Below are 20,322 nucleotides of genomic sequence, written 5' to 3'. Positions count from 1 at the left end.
TAGTAGTTTATGAGCTTTTGGTCAATTAAAGTACAGTGACTGTCAACATAGCTAGCTTTGTTTGTGTCAGTTTGGCCTTTTTTGAAAGATCTTTACAATAGTCTATCCTGCTGAAAATTAAGCAAATGAGACCTCCAATCCTTACTTACAAGTCTTGATAGACTTGATAGTCTTGCTGTAGCTGCTGAAGCTAGGATCTGAGTCTTTACAGTTCAGTAATCAAGCTGACTTTAATTTTTTTCCTCTGTGTTGCGGAATACAATAATTTCTCTCTTGCATTGATTTAATTACAGGATATTAAATTGCATCAGGATTTTTACTTGCTTTGATAGACTAATAGTTATTTTTCTGTATGATTTGACCGAGAGTGAGCATGCATGGACTAAATGATAGTGGCCCAAGAATTTAACCCTGGGGGACTCCATATATCATGGTGATGGTATGTAATATGTGTTCTGTATTTGTATCTAACACTGGTGTTGTTAGTTAATTATTAGGGCCTGAGCACCGACAGCAGTGTGAGGACCTATTGGAACTGAAGGAATTTTTCCGCACTATTATTATTATTATTATTATTATTATTATTATTATTTTACTTCTTTCCCCTCTTCTGCGACGAATTCCGTGCCTGTAACGTTTGCGAAACCCCAGATTTTTAGGACATTTATCATCAATCATAGATGATTTGGCAGTCGCATGCCTTGGCGTTGCAAAATGGCTCTATAGCGCCCCCTACAAATTTTCAAAAACGGCAAATAAATGGGGTGACTTTGGTGTAGGACAACAAAATTCAGTACTCGCGTGTGTCATACCCAAACGCCATGGTGCCAAATGCACAGGAAGTCGGCCGTTTTGGGTGGAAGTTGCGTTTTGGAGCTATTTTTGCCCATTTCCACACCTCGCATATAATCAAACTCATCCTACAGATTAAATGCTAACGGCTTCAAATTTGCCCAGGTTACTCTTAAGCCATGGGGGATTAAAATTTGAATACAACTTTTCCAAAGTCTGAACGCTGTGGCCGTGATGACCCCTCAAAGTTCGAGGACTCGCCACAAAACACAAAATCGCTTGTGGATTCATTGTCCTATCCTGACCAAACATCATAGGGTGGACACTGGACACGGCCTGAACCCGTACATATGCTCATACTCACACTCACCTATAGCGCCACCTGCTGGTGGTTGGAAATGTCACGCTTTACATGTCAAGGTGTCACGCCTATCTGGATCGCTGCAGTGTTATCAAATTGGCTCATGTAGGGCTTCAGGACTTGGTGATGCTTGCAGCTTTAATTATATTTGAGATTGAAATGGGAAAAAAAGGATCGTAATTAGGCTAGTGAACTGTTTATAATATATAAAAGAAAGTCTAAGTCTCAGCATTTTTCAACCCTTCCAGTAAAAGCCAGCATGAAGATTTGACAACCTTATAGAGTCTTATCTTAGTCATGTTTTGGAAAGCCATCTTACTCTGGGTCCTACATCGAAAAAGGAGGTTGCAATGTCTTGTTTTGTTTAGCCCAGGCTATTCCATGCTAAAAATACACTTAAACTTTAGATACGTAAAGCCACTGTCCTAATATATACAAACAATAGTTTGAAAATATGATTAGAATCTACTATCACTCTTATATGGACTAACTCACTCCTCACCTAAAGTCCTCAACACAAAGGTTTCACATAAACTGTGACGAAAGCAGTGTGACAGGAAATACACTTTAATGTTATATTCTGTGATAACCAATCAGATGCATTTGACAGTCTGACCTATCAGAATCATGTCACCGCCTTCACTCACAGAGTCAAATGACACAAGTCTCCAAACAAGAAACATTGTCAAGATGATCGTCTTCTGGGTTACACTGCTTCTCCTTCATCAGGGATGTAAGTTCTATCAAATAATGACAAAATATTTTCCCATTTTTCTGTATCTACATGAAATCCAGATGTGTGGTGGTTCATGTGAACACTGCATGTTCTTTACATTACACATTGTTGCTACACTAACTATTCTTAACTTTTAATGTATTGAATGTTTCATTTCATTTAGATACACTGGTTCCAGTGACCACAGTTCAACTCGGTGAACCTGTGACCTTCACATGTGTTTTGCCTGATGTGTTGTACAGTCAAAATCTTCATTGGTACAAGCAGAGTGCTGGGGAAAATCTGAAATCAATTGTGTCAATGTGGAAAAGTACAAAACCTGCGTATGGACCAGCGTTTTCTGCCTCAAGATTTGAATTAAAAGTTAATAAGAATATTAGCAGTCTGACCATTTTGTGGACAATTCAAGAAGATGAAGGAATGTATCACTGTGCATTCATGCACTGGAATGTGAATGCTTGGAGTGCAACCTATTTGTCATTAAAAGGTAATTATATGATCTGTTTTTTGTGCTTTGGAATCACTTCAGCCACTTAAAGCTACACTATTTAATGTTTCTTATCAATTTTAACTATATTGACTTAACTTGGTGTCACCAAAGATATTTTAGAGGATTTCCAAATTAATTCTAAAACTCAAAATATCTCATTGAAGAGTTCTGTGTATATTAACTACATCAGAGCATTATGTCAAATCACTATATGTTATACTACATTTAAACTTCTTAAAACATGCAGGAAACTCTCTGAGGACATCAAACTATGCTGTTGTTCAGTGGTCGACAGTGTCTCATCCAGTCCGTCCAGGAGACTCAGTGACTCTGCAGTGTTCAGTCCTCTCTGACTCTGAGAACAAGACGTGTTCAGAAGATCACAGTGTGTTTTGGTTCAGAGCCAGATCAGATAAATCTCATCCAGACATCATCTACGCTGATGGAAACAGACATGATCAATGTGACCAGAGTCAGAAACGCTGTGTTTATCACTTCTCTAAGGACGTCAGCTCCTCTGATGATGGGACTTACTACTGTGCTGTGGCCACATGTGGGGAGATATTATTTGGAAATGGATCAAAACTGGAGACTGAAGGTAACTCTGTTATTAACAGTTTACAGTGCTATAGTGGAGAAGGCGGTGATATTCATAGCATGTTAATAACATCCTCATTAATAAGTTTTTTTTTCTTCTTTTGTTTAGAGCCAAAAACAAGTTATAAATTTACTCCGCTGGTGATAGCAATCATCTGCTTGGTCATTTCTCTGATTGGAAATATTGTTTTCATCTGTTTCATCTGTTACCGAACTCCAAGACCAGGATGTGAACCCTTTACAGGTAAGTGTTGTTGACTGAATTAAAAAAGGAATACTTTACTATAGTAGTTTTATTTGAAAAAATCACATACTGTATGAAGTGTAACATCACGCAGGACAAACCTTAACTTCATGTTCTGGGAATAAATAATAGAAAACACTAGAATTCTCATTTTGCACATTATTTATTTTTTTAAAGATTATTTTTTTGGCTTTTAATGATAGTACAGCTGAAGATAGACAGGAAGCAGAGAGAGGGGGAATGACACGCAGTAAAGGGCCGTCCGATGCGGGATTCAACCAGGGCCGGCTGCAGTGAGGACTGTGGCCTCTACAGATAGGGCGGCCACTTAACCCACTACGCTACCGACCACCCCTATTTTTTTATTTTTTTATTATCAGCAACATTTGTAGCACAATTGATGTGTCTGTATTCCAGTTTGTTCCATTTGTGTCTCATTTAGGTTTGCCATTAGAGTATATAAAATATATAACAAGAATTGAGAAAACAAAGTTTTGAATTTAAATTTTATTAACGTTTTTAAATGAAAACTGGTTGAATCAGTTGATGATCCTTGTTAAAAAGTTTAAGTAAATCATTTTCCTGTTTTCACTCATTGTTAGGAATAGAAAGCGTCTCTTTACAATCACGACACAACAACTCGACTCCACCAGTCAATGTAAGTAACAATGCAAAATTACATTTGATGTTTCAGTAATATAATTCCCAACCCTATATCAACATGACTATCCTGTATAATGATTCTTTTATTTGGTGCACAGGCTGAAGGTGGAGATGATCTGAACTATGCTGCGCTGCATTTATCTGGAAGAAAAGCTACAAGAGGACGGAAGAAGAGAGAGACTGAAGAAAGTGTGTATTCTCAAGTTAAATGCCAAATGTGAATGTGTCTGTGAAAATCTGTGAGTACTGACCAGATTGACCGGGCCAGTTTTGACAATGTGAAGATGCCTGGGGGCCAATACTAACATTTTTAAAATTACCAATAAAAGTTACATACAAGTGTACTGTTCTGTAACAATTTTGTTTTTATTGTCACAATTATCTTTTTTTAAAATGAAAATGTAACCAAATCTAAGCCAATGAAGACGTGTACAAATCTAAAAACCAGTTCTTCCTTTCTTTCACATCTGGAGTCAGATAACAAAGAAGTAATTGCATGGAACACGTTAAACTTGCATGAAGTTGATACAAATTTTAACCTCGAGTTCATTCTAAAAATGACTTATTATGAGTAATGCAAAGTCATTTAAGTTTAAAGTGTGTCACTCTTGTTCTTGTCTTTAACAAAATCATTCAGAAAGTAATATTTTGTGTTAAATCTACAGATATATAACAGCAGTAGTTATGTTCTTAAAGGTTCAAATGCTTTGTTATGTCAATCAAAAAACACACACACAGTCACTTCTGATGCAACAAACGATGCATGGAAACTTCAGCACTGTTGTGGGCAGGCTTCAAACTGAAGTGTGAAGACAAGGCGGTCTTTCTACTTTTTTCACTCTTTATAGTAGCCTCAGGAAGCTGCACTTAAATGCTGTTCTGCTGTTTTTACAAAGGCAAGTGGAATAACATGACAACGATGACATGTATTATTTTTTAACAATTTAACCATGAGTCATGATCATTTTTATCGCAGTTTTTTCAGCGGTTTGGTCCTTTTGATTGGTTGTTGATGCAGAGGGGTTAAGAGCAGGACTTTGAACTGTGACGTTTGCCTGATTATTAACAAAATGTTTTGACGGCCATCTGGAAACATATTTTGTTTGAATGAACACCTTAACCAGCAAGAAAAACTAAATACATTTTGCGTTTAGCTTAAAATAGCCCGCTGAAAACTCTTGTGTCTTTTCCTCCCAATGTCACTCTGACTGCATCCTGTTGAAGCTCATAGTCAGATCTGCCGTGAGTAAACCTCTTTGATGTTGGTCGAAGGTCTAAGAAAAGGCCCACCACAGTACATGTCAGTAAGTGCTCACGGGCAACATGCAGAACGCCTTTAACCAGTGCTGTGAGACCAGAAAGACAGAAGAGTTTAATTCCAGTAGTTAAACACATTATATTATATTTTTATTATATTATCTTATATTATATTCTAGTATTTCTATTATATTATACACAACTCGATCATACAGTATCAACTGATCAACCCAAACGTCTTGACAGCAGCATAGATCCTCTCTCTCTCTGCTGCTTTTGCATCCTTTATTGCGCCTCTGTCAGTTTTCATCACGGTGAAGACGACAGCAGAATAAACACACAGGTCCTCGTCTCTCTGAGAAAATATAGATGACAATCAAAAAACAACACGACACAACTGTTCTTTAAGGTTAATCCTACATCTATTGTCCTTACCTGATGACTTTTCTGACCACCACTGTGTTTTTGCAAAGCAACAGGAGCTGGATGATGAAATAGAAAATGTATAGACAACAATAAACAATGATGCAGTACTTTTAATTTGATATCATCAATGGTTAGTTTTGGCATTTTATTGAAGCCTGCACAATGGTGGATTTATCAAAACATTTACATTTACATTTATCCAAAGTCACTTACAGAGAAGGAAACAATCAAGGTACAGTACGATAAGAAAGCGTTAGTGCAACAATAAGTGCTATGAAAATTCTTAAAGGGGTAGCTTTCTCATGTCCAGTTGTAGGTAGTGCTAATATATGCTTGTCATGACATGATGCTACCTCAATTATGAAGAAGCTGTCTTCTCTGGCTTGTCTATATGCCCTCAAAAAAGTGCTGCAACTACTCCATTAGTTAGTTAGTATACAAACATGATATATATATTTACTTTTAGTGTTTGGACATTGTTATCTGACTTTGTAGATACTTGTACGTAATGTACCTATCTGTTGTGTGTCCGTCTATGGAATGAGGCAGTCTTATCTTCAACAACAAAACAGGCATGCAGCACTTAAAAGCTTAATTTCTTTTAACATTAACACAGTGCAGCTTTAGATCAGTGTCTGGAGCATTTGTAAGACTTCATCAAAGTGGTTGACATGATTACCTTCTAGTAAGAAATATGTCCCACCTCAAGTGGCCTTTTGAGGAACTGCAGTTTTTGGCATTGTGTGGGCTTCATTTCACACAGAGGTTGCACTGTTTCAAAAGTTCAAATTTGTTAAATTTTGAATTATACTGATACTAACGTCACAGCACGTTACAGTGATTGGAATTCACACTTCAGATTTTTGACCATGATCATACTCATGTATAAGGCTCTTCGTCTAAACTAAATGTATGGTGACAATATGCATGTTGAAATGGATTCATGGCAATACAGAAACAAAAAACTCTACTTTACCCATTTGAATTTTCTACTTTACCATCCTAAATTGCGTGACTACCTCACTTCTGGCTGCATTTTACTTTCTGTTATTTTTATATTTTATATGTGTTTGCAATACAATCTGTGTGTTTAACACATCACTATGGGTAGTTAGTAACATTCATATATCATATAACATATATCAGTATTCGAGTCTACTGAGTTATTACTTCTAGCTGTATAGTTGTTTCTGGTATGTTGCACTCTTTCATTAAACAAGACATTCAATTAGAAATGCACAGTAAGGATTTAATGTTGCCATTAATTTTATTATTGGTTTGGTATCATAATATGTATTTATTCATACATACAACCACAAAACCTATTTGAACAATACCTTTGCCTGTCATTTACGCATATGTAGATGTGAGTCATGGAGGAAGTTAAAGGACTTGAAAATGAATGATATAAAAGAAACACAGGAACATTTTCTCAGAGTTAACAACTTTAATATTGACCCACAATGAAACAAACATTCATTGATATGGGACCTCTACAGCAAAGGTGTAATGCTAAAAGCTGAACTATTATAATATAATATTATTATGTCATGAGGATTTGTTTCTTCATAAATAAAGTCATATACATTTAACAACAAATGAAGTATAATATATATGTATATAATTTTTAGGCAGTACATTTCCTACACAGTATGCAGACATTACATCCATTGTTTAGTCTGTTAATTCAACTCTGACATTAGTGTAGATGGCCTCTTCCTCATCTGTTTTTGTATCCCTTGTCTCTGCTTTAATAGTTTTCCTGCTGGTGAAGGTTGGTGCAGAATAAATCAATAAATCCTCTTCTGTCTGAGAGAATATGTGGAAACATGTCACGAGATGGCAGAGAAAAAAACATGAGAATCACAATCACTTTAATTGGCCAGGTATGTATACACACACAAGGAATTTGAATCTGGTTACACTTTTCTCTCGTAGTACATACAGATATAAACGTAAGTACAGTGTAAAAACAGAAACAAAGAACTTGACAGGTTAACGTAGACATAAACATAAAAACTATGTACATATGAAAAGGTTAATAGCATGAAAAAACATGCTGACAACCTCCAACTTTTCTTTGTATACCTTACCTGTTGACTTTGGTGATCGGCACTGGCTGTCGCAGCATGTGTTTGCAGAGAAACAGCAGCTGTATTATAAAATAAAAACACAGCATTAACATGAATGTTTTGGCAATACTGTTTGAAAGATTGCTGTATGAGTGACTTTGCTTACCGTTACAAGAACCACAAGATTTCCTCTTGAGTTTCATGATTGAATATATGAGAAAGGCTATAACAATGAGACTTATAGCCAAAGCAGCACATAACAGAGAGAGAATCACGTTGGTCTTTTCATATTCTTCAACATTGTCTCCTGGAATGTTAGTAAAGTTCAGATGACATTCATCTGATTCAGCTCTGAAACAGCACACAGTCTGTTCTGCTGGACCTGTTGTGTTCTCAGAGTCACAGAGGACTGAACTCTGCGTCACAGTCACAGACCCTCCAGGACGGACTGGATCAGATGGAGGGACTGCAGTTGTATCAGGTTCTGGTCCGGGGAAATTAAAATCATAAAATTAAAACAATCCTCTGAATTACGTGAAAAGGGAACTTTATATGATCAAGTAAGGCAAGAGGTATGTAAGTAACTTTTTGCTGATATACCTTCAACTCTCAGGTCTGCTGTTTTCAGAAATGTCAAGATTTTTTGCATTTGCATGCAGAAGTAAACTCCAGTATCACTTAGCTTTGTGTTTTTAATACGCAGAACAAATGTTCTTGATTCTTCTGTGGTTGTAATGCGAGAATCGACACCCTCAGAACTAAAAGCTCGCCCTAAGACTTCAGGAAGGTTTCCAGGAATGAGCCGGATCCAATACACGCTTTGAAAAGACTTGCAGGGACATTTTAGTGTCACATATTCTCTTGAAAAGACTTGCAGGGACATTTTAGTGTCACATATTCTCCAACACCGACAGTCGTTGTCTCAAAGATCTGATCATCTGCGCATCCTGAAAAAAACATGTTACATTCTTCTAAATTCCTGTAAGCAGATGACAATCCTTTAAATGTGTATCTGGAATAAATCTGAATTTATATACTTACGCCCCACACTGAGCATCAGCATGAAATACAATATAATCAGCATTTTCATGTTATTCCACTTGAGATCACTGAAATTTAGACTGCGTCAGAAGATGATACGTCTTGATGTAATGATTTGATGTGGGAGTGAACAATTTTAGTGCAATCTGATTGGCCTCTTGTTATGTTGGCGATTTCCTGTACTACCACAGGGGAAATAATGCGAACCATCTTTCCAACCTAAACACATGAAACAACACGAACAGCAAGCTTTGGTTTCATGTTTCATGGTGGGTTTCTAAAACTGACTCTGGGGGTATGATGAGATGATTTTATTTGATCTTGATTTGACATTTCATCTGATTCTCAGTTGTTGGGGACCGACACTTATATCACCATAAATAAAATGTTCTTTTACCCTGTGAAGTTCACATATTTGGAGAAATTACGTTGATTTAGGGGAGTAAGAAGAGACAACATACAAATGCTCATACCAAAAAGATTTGTTTCATGTTAGGAAATGATTGTGGTAAAGATCAAATAAACAAAGATGACACGTTACACTATACTTTATGTTGAGTGCTTTGGCAATGCTAAATCTTGTCTCTAACCTGCTCACGTTGACTCAAAAACAGAAGATATGATTTACATTTAATGTTTTTTTAATGTCTAGATCATTTCAGAGTGGGTACCAATGGCAGTTCTTAAGCAGATGCAGAATAACAATAGTATTTATTTGGAGTCATTTACATTACATTTACATTTAGACATTTAGATGTCGCTTTTATCTAAAGCGACTTACTTAAAGATCAAGATTTGGGCCTCAGAAGCTAACTGGTTTCATCCAGTTAGTATTGATACAATTTGATCAGGCTTTGAATGTATCCAGGTAATCAATCTGAGTGGAAAGCAAAAGAGGTGGAGCATACCATTAAAAAAAAATCCTTTTCATGTGGTTAAGCCAAATCCCACAAAGTGTCAGCACACTGTATGTGTCGTATTAAAGTGCATACACTTGCACAGACTGCATGCAAGTCCACAGCTGTCCACATCTATACTAATGTATGATCAACCCTTTACTGTTGAGAACAGCAGCAATGAACCAAAACTACTCTGAAGCAACCCTCTCTTTTGTTGGAGGTCTTTCTGGGGAGACCTTCAACACAGCGTTGCTCAGCCAGAGGTCCAGAAAGTTCAGTCTAAAACCTTTGCAGGATTCTGGTTCTGGATGCAGTGCTATGTGTACAAGTGAACTCAGTATATCTAGTTGGTAATTCCCCCAACTCCTCCACCACCAGCTCCAATTCCTCCCTGCAAGTGAGGTGACACTAATTCTCTATGCCAGGAATCAGCACACCTAGGTCCCACCCTTTACTTGCCACCTGACAGGCAAAGCACCAGACCCCTATGCCTCTCCTTGGTGGCATGTTGTTGGCTGTGCCCACCGAGCCCCATGGATTAAGGCCTGGCTACGAGACGCTGAGCTGAGGTGGTTCAAATATGTGATAAGGGTGCTTCCTGGCCCTTTTGCAGCATGTCTAACCTGGAAAACCTCAGAAAAGCTGGAATGTGTTACTGGGGATAGGAACATGCCACCAGGGGCGCAGATAGTGGGTGTGTCAGGTGTGTCATGACACGCCCACTTTTGAATGACCGTAGATCCGTCCCACCCACTTTTATGTAGCTTAACGTTTTGTTTTTTTTTTGTTTTTTTTTTAAACTTTGTCTTCTTCAAATCTTCTGATTCAAGCATCACGAGGAAACCAAAATATGAATTAACATAATATTTGGTTTACTGAGGTGTGTGCTGATGTGCATGCGTTGTGTGTAACAACGCCTACGCATCAAGCAAGTGACTCGTTTGGACTATGCAGCAAAGAGTGTGGAGTCGTCGTCGACTTTGGTTGCCACGGTTACCAACTGATCACTTGGACAGCTAGCTGCACGTTCAGCACGGCATGGCATGATGAGAAGGACAACAAAAAAGCAAAAGACTATTGCGTCATTTTTTCAAAAAGTCACTTCTGTAAGTAAATTGTACTTTTTAAATATATACTTCATCACACCACATTGCATTTCTGAGAGTCTCGAAGCAATGTCCTCTCGTGAAAGTAAAATCGTACGAGGCAAGAGACAAACTTTCGCCTTCTGTCTCCGCGTAGCCTGTAGCCTACATGTAAATACCTCGTTGGACATTAATAACGTAATGCCGTTTTAATGTTAATCTGACTTTCCTCGCCACGCACGAGCATAGGCCTACTGTTTAACAAGGACTGACTAAACGCACGTAGCCCACCCAGTTTCTCAGCATTTTTTAAAACGAGTTTAGCATTTTTATGAGGGGGTTTCTGTGTGTGATGACAGTTAATAATTTGTTTTGTGTTCTATGGTGGGGATTTTTTGGACAGCACTTAGGAGCACTATAGTGTGAGAGTGGGTGTCAGGCTGGCAGCCTGAGGGGGGGGGGCATTGGGGGCAGCTTCGTCCCCCCCAGTTTCTCAAACCTATCTGCGCGCCTGCATGCCACCAGGACCCAACCACGGATAAGAGCAGAAGGAAATAGATGGACGGATAAGTTTAAGTTTTGATTTGAAATGGGGAATCCCAGTGAACCTGATAGAAAACCACCAGATAAAGATTTGAACCCAAGACCTTGTCATGAGGGAGCATCATATCTCATAGTTAACAGTGTACAGTGTTTTTATTTTTCTAATCAAAGTTCTCACCAAATATGGTGGGAGTGTCTTGTTCACATACGTACAAGGTGTAAAGAGACGGAGAATAGATTGAAACAACTGAAAGAGACAAAACAGCAGATTTGTCACGTGTTGTTGTTTGTGGCCTTAATCAGGGTCATCATATTCTTGACCACAAGCCAAAACATGTGGCTCTCACAATGAAGTTGTTCTTAACACTAAAAGTGCTGCTTGAGGTTTGACATACTGTTAAAACAATGCTGTGTCGAGACCCCTGTCCATAAATATAATACAGAAAGGTGGGACACAGAGAAAGTAACAACTGTAAAATGTCATGCAGTAAATACTTTCATTTGTGTCCTGCTTTGTACTTTGACACACAGACAGATAGACAGGTAAACACACACTTACAGTCACCACTGACAAACAAATGATGCATGGAAACTTCAGCACTGTTGTGGTCAGGCTTCAAACTGAAGTGTGAAGACAAGGCGGTCTTTCTACTTTTTCTCACTCTCTGTTGTAGCCTCAGGAAGCTGCACTTGACTGTTTTTACAAAGACAAGTAAAATAACATGACAACGATGACATGTATTCTTTTTTTCATTCTTATTAATGACTGAACAAGTCATGACATGTAATGACCATTTTTATCACACTTTTCCGCAGTTTGGTCTTTTTGATTGGGCGTTGATATTAGTGGGGGGAGGGGCTAATCAATCCACAGTACCGCCCCTGTCAAGAGCAGGACTCTGAACTGTGAAGTTTGTCTGATTATTAACAAAAAGGGTTGATGGCCATTTGGAGAGATTTCTTGTTCTATGAATGAACACCTTAACCAGCAAGAGAAAACACATTATGTGTTCAGCTTAAAATAGCCCTCTGAAATCTCTTGTATCTTTTCCTCTCAATGTCACTCTGACTACATCCTGTTGAAGCTCATAGTCAGATCTGCCGTGAGTAAATCACTTTGATGGTTGGTCAAAGGTCTGAGAAACGGCCCACCACAGTACATGTCAGTAAGTGCATGTGGCTTTGCTAGTTCTCACGGGCAACATGCAGAACACCTTTAAAAAGTGCTGAGACCAGAAAGACAGAAGAGTTTCATTCCAGTAGTTAAACACATTATATTATATATATTATTATGTTTTCAACATAGAATACACACCAGCAGTTTGGCACTAGAAAGAACAGTGTGTTTATTTATACATTTATATATCATAGTCATCTCTATAAACAAACAAAATATTTGTTGTCATATTAAAATATTGGCTTGATTTCACTGATTCTGGCGAGTGATAGAAAATCTACAGAAGAACCAACAGCTGTTTTTTATTTTATTTTTTATTTTTTTATTTGCTGTGATAGTTTCATAGAGTTACATATCATGATCCCAGACAGTGTCTGTGGTCAAAGAACAAGCAGAATAGCAGAATAACAACCAGAAAGAAATCCCTGATATTGGTTTTGATATAGGGGTGTTAGCTAGTCCTGAGTACTGGAATCATATCCGCCTCATATATCCATGCCCACACTGATCCAATGATTGTATTGGTGCACCCCAACATACTTTTTGGTGTTTTTTCTCTCATGATTTAATTCTGTAAACGTTGCGGTACAAACAGTAAAACTTCATATTTACAATTACTCCCACTCCCACTCATAACTTGATTTCAGTATGCCCATGTTAACAGCAAGTTTCTTTATTCAGGTTGCAAAATTACGAATAACCCAGTTCACAATGACAGATTTTTGGAGAAATTATGGGGTATTGTGCTTTATGATAGGCATCTTAACGCCAAAGCCACCTCGGCACCTCTGCAATGTATCTTTTAAGCGTGTACATTTGCATGCAAGAGACACAAGACTAGAAGAGTATCACTGTGACAGCAGTGTAGCTGGATTAAGGGAAAGATTATGACTAAAATCTTTGCATCACTAACAGTTGGTATGTTTTTCTTGTACCTGTGTGGATTTTCACTCACAGTCCAGTGCGGATCTGTCCATAAGGTGCCTTATTTGCAGTGCTGTGGGTAACGCGTTACTTTGTAACGTGTTTAGAGTACTCTAATTACTTTTTTCGTGTAACATGTAACGTAACGCGCTAGTTTCCTGGTTTAAGTAATCAGTAACTTTGTTATTTTTTAAAAAAGTAATCCGTTGCTTTAAGAATTTCTCCAGATAAGAAGTACTGTGCTACCTGCGGATGTGTCAGCAGTGCAGCTCTGTGATGATGCGTCTGTGCCCTGCTGACCTACGTTACCTCTGTGTGTGTGTGTGTGTGTGTGTGTGTGTGTGTGTGTGTGTATGCACATTATTTTCAATTCGCCAGCAAAAAGGACAAGAACAACACAACAGTAAAATTCACACTCTGCGGCGGACGTTTGGAAAATCTTCTGCTATGTTTTAATCACTTTGAAGAGTAAATGTAAGTGGACAATGGTAAAGTGAATGTAGGCCTGTGACACTTAAATAGTATTTTCATAGTTCGGCTATTAGGCTGTTTGTCATTTGCCTGTGTGCCAGTGAGCGATTTTATTGTTTGTGTTATACGGCCTGTTATCATTTTTGTTTGACATAGATGCAGCTGTTCAAATTTCTGTCAGATCGTTGACTGCAATTTCTAAATGAATCTGAATCTGCTACCTGTTTACCTCAGATTGTGTTTACTGCATTCACGTAAAAAAAAATTCAGGAGTTACCTATGTTCTGACCAAAAATAATTAATTAATAAAACGCTATGTGGCATATTGCTGAGTGTCTTGCCTGTTATTGTTATCCTGCAGAGTTAATTTGGTTGGATGACTGATTCATTGTCAGGACTTCTGGGTGCATTTAAAGGAGGCTGTGTGTCTGTGTCAGTTAAGTTGCAGCATGTGCGAGGCGCTGCAAATGGCTTTTAATTTTTGGTAACACATGAGTACTCTAACGCGTTACTTATATTCATAGGTAACGCTGTAACGTAACAGATTACTTTTAATTGATGGTAACGTTGTAACCTAATGAACTACTTTCCAAAGTAACTATACCCAACACTGCTTTTTTGATGCAAGGTGTGACCTCGGCAGCCTCTGAAAATCGTACAGAATAAGCAGGTATATGGAAGTTGTGCATTTCAAATGTTTCAAAAAATAAAACATTGAAGTGATGTGTAATATGTACCTCATTACCAAATAAACACTTACTGTACAACACTCTTTAGCTCTAAACAGACTAACATAAACTTGATCATACAGGCCCAAATCATGATAAAGAGACTGTTAACTCACTAATCCAACCCAAACGTCTTGAAAGCAGTATAGATCCTCTCTCTTTCTGCTGCTTTTGCATCCTTTATTGCACCTCTGTCAGTTTTCATCACGGTGAAGACGACAGCAGAATAAACCCACAGGTCCTCGTCACTCTGAGAAAATATAGACGACAAAGTCAAAAAACAACACACACAACCTAATAAGGTTAATCCTACATCTATTGTCCTTACCTGATGACTTTTCTGACCACCACTGTGTTTTTGCACAGCAACAGGAGCTGGATGATGAAACAGAAAATGTACAGACAATAATAAATGATGATGCAGAAGTTTTAATTTGATATCAATGTTTAGAAGCTATGAGTGACTTCAGTTACCATTGTAACAATCACACTTGTTTTTCTTGATGATGGCATGAATGAGGAAGACTATAACAATCAGACATATAGCCAAGACAGCACAGAGCAGAAAAATAACTGCATGGTCTGTCTGTGAGCACATACTAGTTCCTGAAACATGAACAAAAAGGAAAAAACAATGAAAACAATGTTAAAAGTAAATGATGTTTACTGTCACCTCCTGGTTAAATAATTTAAAATGTAAAATTGAAATAATTTATAGTTGATTATATTGGGTTTTACTGGGCTGACTGTAGACCAAGAATTACTCAAGAGTTACCTTGAAAGTCCAGTTTTGATCCATTTCCAAATAATATCTCCCCACATGTGGCTACAGCACAGTAGTAAGTCCCTTCATCAGAGGAGCTGACGTTCTTAGAGAAGTGATAAACACAGCGTTTCTGACTCTTGTCACATTGATCATGTCTGTTTCCATCAGCGTAGATGATGTCTGGATGAGATTTATCTGATCCGGCTCTGAACCAGAACACACTGTGATCTTCTGAACACGTCTTGTTCTCAGAGTCAGAAAAGACTGAACACTGCAGAGTCACTGAGTCTCCTGGACGGACTGGATCAGACACTGTCGACCACTGAACAACATCATAGTTTGATGTCCTCTGAGAGTTTCCTGCATGTTTTAAGAAGTTTAAATGTAGTATAACATATAGTGATTTGACATAATGCTCTGATGTAGTTAATGTACACAGAACTCTTCAATGAGATATTTTGAGTTTTAGAATTAATTTGGAAATCCTCTAAAATATCTTTGGTGACACCAAGTTAAGTCAATATAGTTAAAATTGATAAGAAACATTAAATAGTGTAGCTTTAAGTGGCTGAAGTAATTCCAAAGCACAAAAAACAGATCACATAATTACCTTTTAATGACAAATAGGTTGCACTCCAAGCATTCACATTCCAGTCCATGAATGCACAGTGATACATTCCTTCATCTTCTTGAATTGTCCACAAAATGGTCAGACTGCTAATATTCTTATTAACTTTTACTTCAAATCTTGAGGTAGGAAACTCTGGTCCATACACATGGTTTGTATTTGTAATAAGTGATACAATTAATTTCAGATTTCCCCCAGCACTCTGCTTGTACCAGTGAATATTTTCATTGTTCCACTTTTTTGGCAAAACACATGTGAAGGTCACATGTTCACCAAGTTGAACTGTGGTCACTGGAACCAGTGTATCTAAATGAAATGAAACATTCAATACATTAAAAGGTTAACAATAGTTAGTGTAGTAACTATGTAAAGAACATGCAGTGTTCACATGAACCACCACACATCTGGATTTCATGCAGATACAAAAAAATTAGAAAATATTTTGTCATTATTTGATAGAACTTACATCCCTGATGAAGGAGAAGCAGTGTAACCCAGAAGATGATCATCTTGACACTGTCTCTTGTTTGGAGACTTGTTGGTTATATTGTGAGTGAAGGCGGTGACATGATTCTGATAGGTCAGACCTTTAAATGAATCTGATTGGTTAGCACTGAATATATCATTAAAATGTACTTCCTGCCGCACTGCTTTTGTCGTGGTAAGTGAAACATAGTACCCCTCACTGTCATCTGTCATCATTTGATTCATAAAAATTCATGTTTTTCTGAATTTATGGGACTTTTCAACATTTATTCTCAACACAGAGTGCTTTTCATTCTTGAAATCTGTCATCCATGTTAAATATTTGCACCTTTGTAATATACTTCAAATGGCCTCTGTGTTTTTTGACTTCTGGATTTAATGTTAGTAAAATGTAGTCTTCTATATTAGGCATTCTCTAACTGTTAACTGGGTTCAAGCAGGTTAACCAGAAACACAAGGCCCAAATTCAGACTACAAAGGAAAAATTGATGCAGAACAATGGCTTAAGTAAAGAAGTAAAGTAACAGACACAAGGAGAGGGGAGTATTACAAAATAAACCAGGAAATACTAAACAAGAAACCACGACAGAAGAGCTCAGAGTAGAGTTGCTGCTCTGAAAAGGATTATTATATTACATTAGGATCCCTCATGGGCGCCTTTCTTTGGAGATGTTCAGTGCACGTCCGACTAACAGGAGACCCCGGGGCAGAGCCAGAACTTACTTTAAGAATGATATAGACCATCTAAAACTAACAAACCTAACAACTACTCTGTGCTCCTTTACACCTTTGTCAGCTTATGTTCTCCTCTCCAAGTCGCTTTGGATAAAAGCGTCTGCTAAATGCAATGTAATGTAATGTAATGTAATCTGTCCTGGGAATGCCTCTGGATCTCCTAGGAAGAGCTGGAATGTGTTACTGGGAAGAGGGATGTCTGAAACGCTCTGCTAAATCTGCGACCTATGGAAGTAAATTGTGGATAGATGACCTCCATGTTTTAATGTGAAGGAAGGAATCCATGTGAACCTGAGAGAAAACCACAAATAAAGATTTGAACCCAATACCTCGTCCAGAGACAGCACGGCATCTCAGACTCAGCAGTGTACAATATACAGTGTTTGCTTTTGTTAAAAAAAAGGAAGCTCTCTACAGTGGACACCCTTGCAAAACAGTAATATGAACATCTGACCATTTAATGCAGTCCAGTGCCACAAACTGTGGCATCGAAAAATATATATAGTTGACCATGAGCCAAAACATGTTGCTCTGACAATAGTCAAGTGTTTGACATACAGTTAAATCAGTGATTCTCTGAAACAAATAGAAAGATGGGACAGAAAAAGTAACAACTGTAAAATGTCATTCGGTAAATACTTTCATTTGTGTCCTGCTTTGTGCCTTCACACACAAACACACAGAGATAAACACACACTCACACTCACCACTGTCAAACAAACGATGCATGGAAACTTCAACATTATTGTGGTCAGGCTTCAAACTGAAGTATGAAGACAAGGCGGTCTTTCTACCTTTTCTCACTCTCTGTTGTAGCCTCAGGAAGCTGCACTTGACTAAACAGCAGTCAAGTGCAGCTTCCTGAACATGACAGTATATTTCTCACCATTATTATTAATGACTGAGAAATTTAAAAGAGTAGGCCTAGTTAAACATCATGATAGGTTGTCACACTTTTATGTCGTTTGGTCCCCTTGATTGGATGTTGATGTCAGAGCGGGAGGAGCTCATCAATCCATAGTCCCACCCTGGTTGTTTTGGCAAGAGCAGGACTCTGAACTGTGAAGTTTGTCTGATTATTAATAAAAAGGGTTGATGACCATTTGTAGACATTTTTTGTTCTTTGAATGAACACCTTAACCAGCAAGAAACACAAAAATCAAGTTCAGCTTGAAATAGCCTGCTGAAACATCTTGTATCTTTTCCTCCTTGCAAAGTTAACCTAGTTACATATCCTGTTGAAGGTCTGCTGTGAGCAAACCACTTTGATGGTTGGTCAAATGGCTGAGAAAAGGCCCACCGCAGAACATGTCAGTAAGTGCCTCTGGGTTTACTTATTCTCACAGCCAACATGCAGAACGCCTTTAAAAAGTGGTGTGAGGAAGATGGAACAGTTTAATTGAAGTATTTAAATATATTATTATATTATATTATATATACATACTGTACATCAGTATATGTAACCGCTTCTCCTCACTAGGGTCACTGGATAGGCCTCACTGGAGCCTATCCCAGCTGACACTGGGACAGAGGTGGGGTACACCCACAAGTTGCCAGTCCAGGGCACATAGAGACAAACAACCATTCCCACTCACATTCACACCTACGAACAATTTAGAGCCACCAATTAGCCTATTGAGTGCATGTCGTTGGACTGTGGGAGGAGTACCCAGAGAAAACCCATGCAGACACAGGAAGAACATGCAAATTCCACACAGAAAGGCCCCAGCCAGGGTTCGAACCAGGAACCACCACACCACCTGCTGCCTAACACACATATTTGTATACATGATATTTATATGTACATGGTTTTTATGTTTATGTTTACCTTTCAAGCTCTTTGTTTTTGTCCTATGTCTATATTCGTATGTGCATATTATTAATTAATTAATGCTATTAATCTCTGCGAAGACACGGATCATGTTAATGATTCTTACAATGATATCAACAATGATTTAACAAGTAGGAAACAGATAAATATCAATATGCAACACTTTATTTCTATATTTGTCTTAGTGCAAGTGTTTTTCAAATTGAAAAAAAAATGTCAAAAACATTTTAAGATCACTTCTACAACAGTCCTAGGAAATCACAATGTCCCCTTTTCACTAGCCAATAACATTTTTTAACAAACCATGAATTACTTTGCACCACATTTGTACAATAATAAATCATGAAAATACAAAATAAAACTTTCAGATTTTTAAATAAATCTGATTATATTTTGAACTCCACACTAACATCTGCATCTGCAATTTTTTACCTTGTTAACATTTACATAAACAATTGTTACATTTTACAAACACATTTACCAAATCATGAACTGGACACCAAATCTGGTATCCGTTTCTCTGTCACGTTAGTGGGAAGCCTGGCATTGCACGCTGTTTACCAGTATGTTGTACTTGGTGTGTAACTTGACAGCGCAACTCTGAGTGAGTCTTGCAGTGTGCATCAGTGAGTGCCGCTTTGCCGTCGCCACAGTCGCCCCGCAAATAAGACAAACAAATGCTCCTATCACAGTGGTAAAAAAAAACTCTACCTCCCATTCGTCGTGAAAATTATGTTTTTTTCTTTTTTTCTGCCATCTTGTTATGGGTCAGTCATCTCCTCATTTTTGCTGCGCCCGCTTGTTTCGTCGTAGCGTCTGGCACACGCTATGTCATGCGCATCATACTGACCTTTGAACTATAACTAGGTCATAGTTCATTTATTAATTAACATTTTTATTTTAAACATTTTTTAAACAAGTTTTTTTTATATATATTGTCATTCCAGTTTACATATAAGTGTGTTTAAACAAGAATAGCACATCAAAATAAATTAGTGCAGCCACTGGTAAGTGGCGCATTCAGCTATTTTTAGAACAGGCCGGTGGGCGACTCAGGTGGTGGCCACGGGCGACCGGGTGCCCCGTGGGGGGACCCCGAAGAGCACCAATATGCCTGAGGTGCATGTCGTGGGACGTGGGGGAGGACCCAGAAGAAACCCATGAGCTGACAGGAAGAACATGGCAAATTCCACACAGAAAGGCCCCAGCCAGGGGCGAACCAGGAACCACCAGGCGGCCCGAGAGGAGATGAGAGGAGGAAGGAGAGTGATTGGAGAGATAGGATATGTAGATGAGAGGCGCGTAGAGTGTAGGATAGGAGATGAGATAGAGGAGAGTATAGGAGTCATTACTTAGAGGAGACGGTTAGG

At 38.1% G+C, this 20,322-nt stretch overlaps 2 protein-coding genes and 1 long non-coding RNA gene across 5 annotated transcripts; 1 reads left to right on the top strand and 2 right to left on the bottom strand.

Moving 5' to 3' along the window:
* Nucleotides 1-1,807: 1,807 nt before the first annotated feature.
* On the top strand, nt 1,808-4,229 carry LOC104939851 (uncharacterized). Its single transcript, XM_027285977.1, has 6 exons — nt 1,808-1,886; nt 2,053-2,376; nt 2,627-2,977; nt 3,086-3,220; nt 3,823-3,878; nt 3,982-4,229. The coding sequence occupies exons 1-6, from the start codon at nt 1,844-1,846 to the stop codon at nt 4,102-4,104; spliced, it is 1,032 nt and encodes a 343-aa protein (XP_027141778.1). The 5' UTR covers nt 1,808-1,843; the 3' UTR covers nt 4,105-4,229.
* Nucleotides 4,230-6,998: 2,769 nt separating this feature from the next.
* LOC104940184 (uncharacterized) lies at nt 6,999-8,493 on the bottom strand. 2 transcript variants are annotated; one of them, XR_003463444.1, is made up of 4 exons: nt 8,239-8,493; nt 7,805-8,122; nt 7,660-7,718; nt 6,999-7,375 (listed from the first exon to the last, which is right to left on the bottom strand). It is a non-coding gene; the product is annotated as an uncharacterized LOC104940184 (long non-coding RNA). The 2 variants fall into 2 exon arrangements; XR_003463443.1 differs by having other exon boundaries at nt 7,805-8,493.
* A 4,060-nt stretch (nt 8,494-12,553) lies between these two features.
* LOC109138837 (uncharacterized) lies at nt 12,554-16,409 on the bottom strand. 2 transcript variants are annotated; one of them, XM_027285982.1, is made up of 6 exons: nt 16,367-16,409; nt 15,883-16,206; nt 15,282-15,632; nt 14,981-15,112; nt 14,835-14,881; nt 12,555-14,756 (listed from the first exon to the last, which is right to left on the bottom strand). In XM_027285982.1, exons 1-6 carry the CDS (start codon nt 16,407-16,409, stop codon nt 14,622-14,624), a joined length of 1,032 nt encoding a protein of 343 aa, XP_027141783.1. In that variant the 3' UTR covers nt 12,555-14,621. The 2 variants fall into 2 exon arrangements, with proteins under 2 accessions (XP_027141787.1, XP_027141783.1); XM_027285986.1 differs by lacking the exon at nt 14,981-15,112 and having other exon boundaries at nt 12,554-14,756.
* Nucleotides 16,410-20,322: the final 3,913 nt, after the last annotated feature.

The sequence above is a fragment of the Larimichthys crocea genome, chromosome I, assembly GCF_000972845.2.
Source record: "Larimichthys crocea isolate SSNF chromosome I, L_crocea_2.0, whole genome shotgun sequence".
Taxonomy (NCBI): domain Eukaryota; kingdom Metazoa; phylum Chordata; class Actinopteri; family Sciaenidae; genus Larimichthys; species Larimichthys crocea.
The sequence above is the reverse complement of the archived record's forward strand: the minus strand, read 5'-3'. Positions and strand labels throughout refer to the sequence as shown.

Coding starts and splice junctions, on each gene's coding strand:
- LOC104939851 (XM_027285977.1), top strand. CDS start 1,844: ATGATCGTCTTCTGGGTTACACTGCTTCTCCTTCATCAGGGAT. Junction 2,377..2,626: donor AACCTATTTGTCATTAAAAG/GTAATTATATGA, acceptor TAAAACATGCAG/GAAACTCTCTGAGGACATCA. Junction 3,221..3,822: donor AGGATGTGAACCCTTTACAG/GTAAGTGTTGTT, acceptor ACTCATTGTTAG/GAATAGAAAGCGTCTCTTTA.
- LOC109138837 (XM_027285982.1), bottom strand. CDS start 16,409: ATGATCATCTTCTGGGTTACACTGCTTCTCCTTCATCAGGGAT. Junction 15,113..15,281: donor ATCAAAACTGGACTTTCAAG/GTAACTCTTGAG, acceptor TTCATGTTTCAG/GAACTAGTATGTGCTCACAG. Junction 14,757..14,834: donor GTGGTCAGAAAAGTCATCAG/GTAAGGACAATA, acceptor ATATTTTCTCAG/AGTGACGAGGACCTGTGGGT.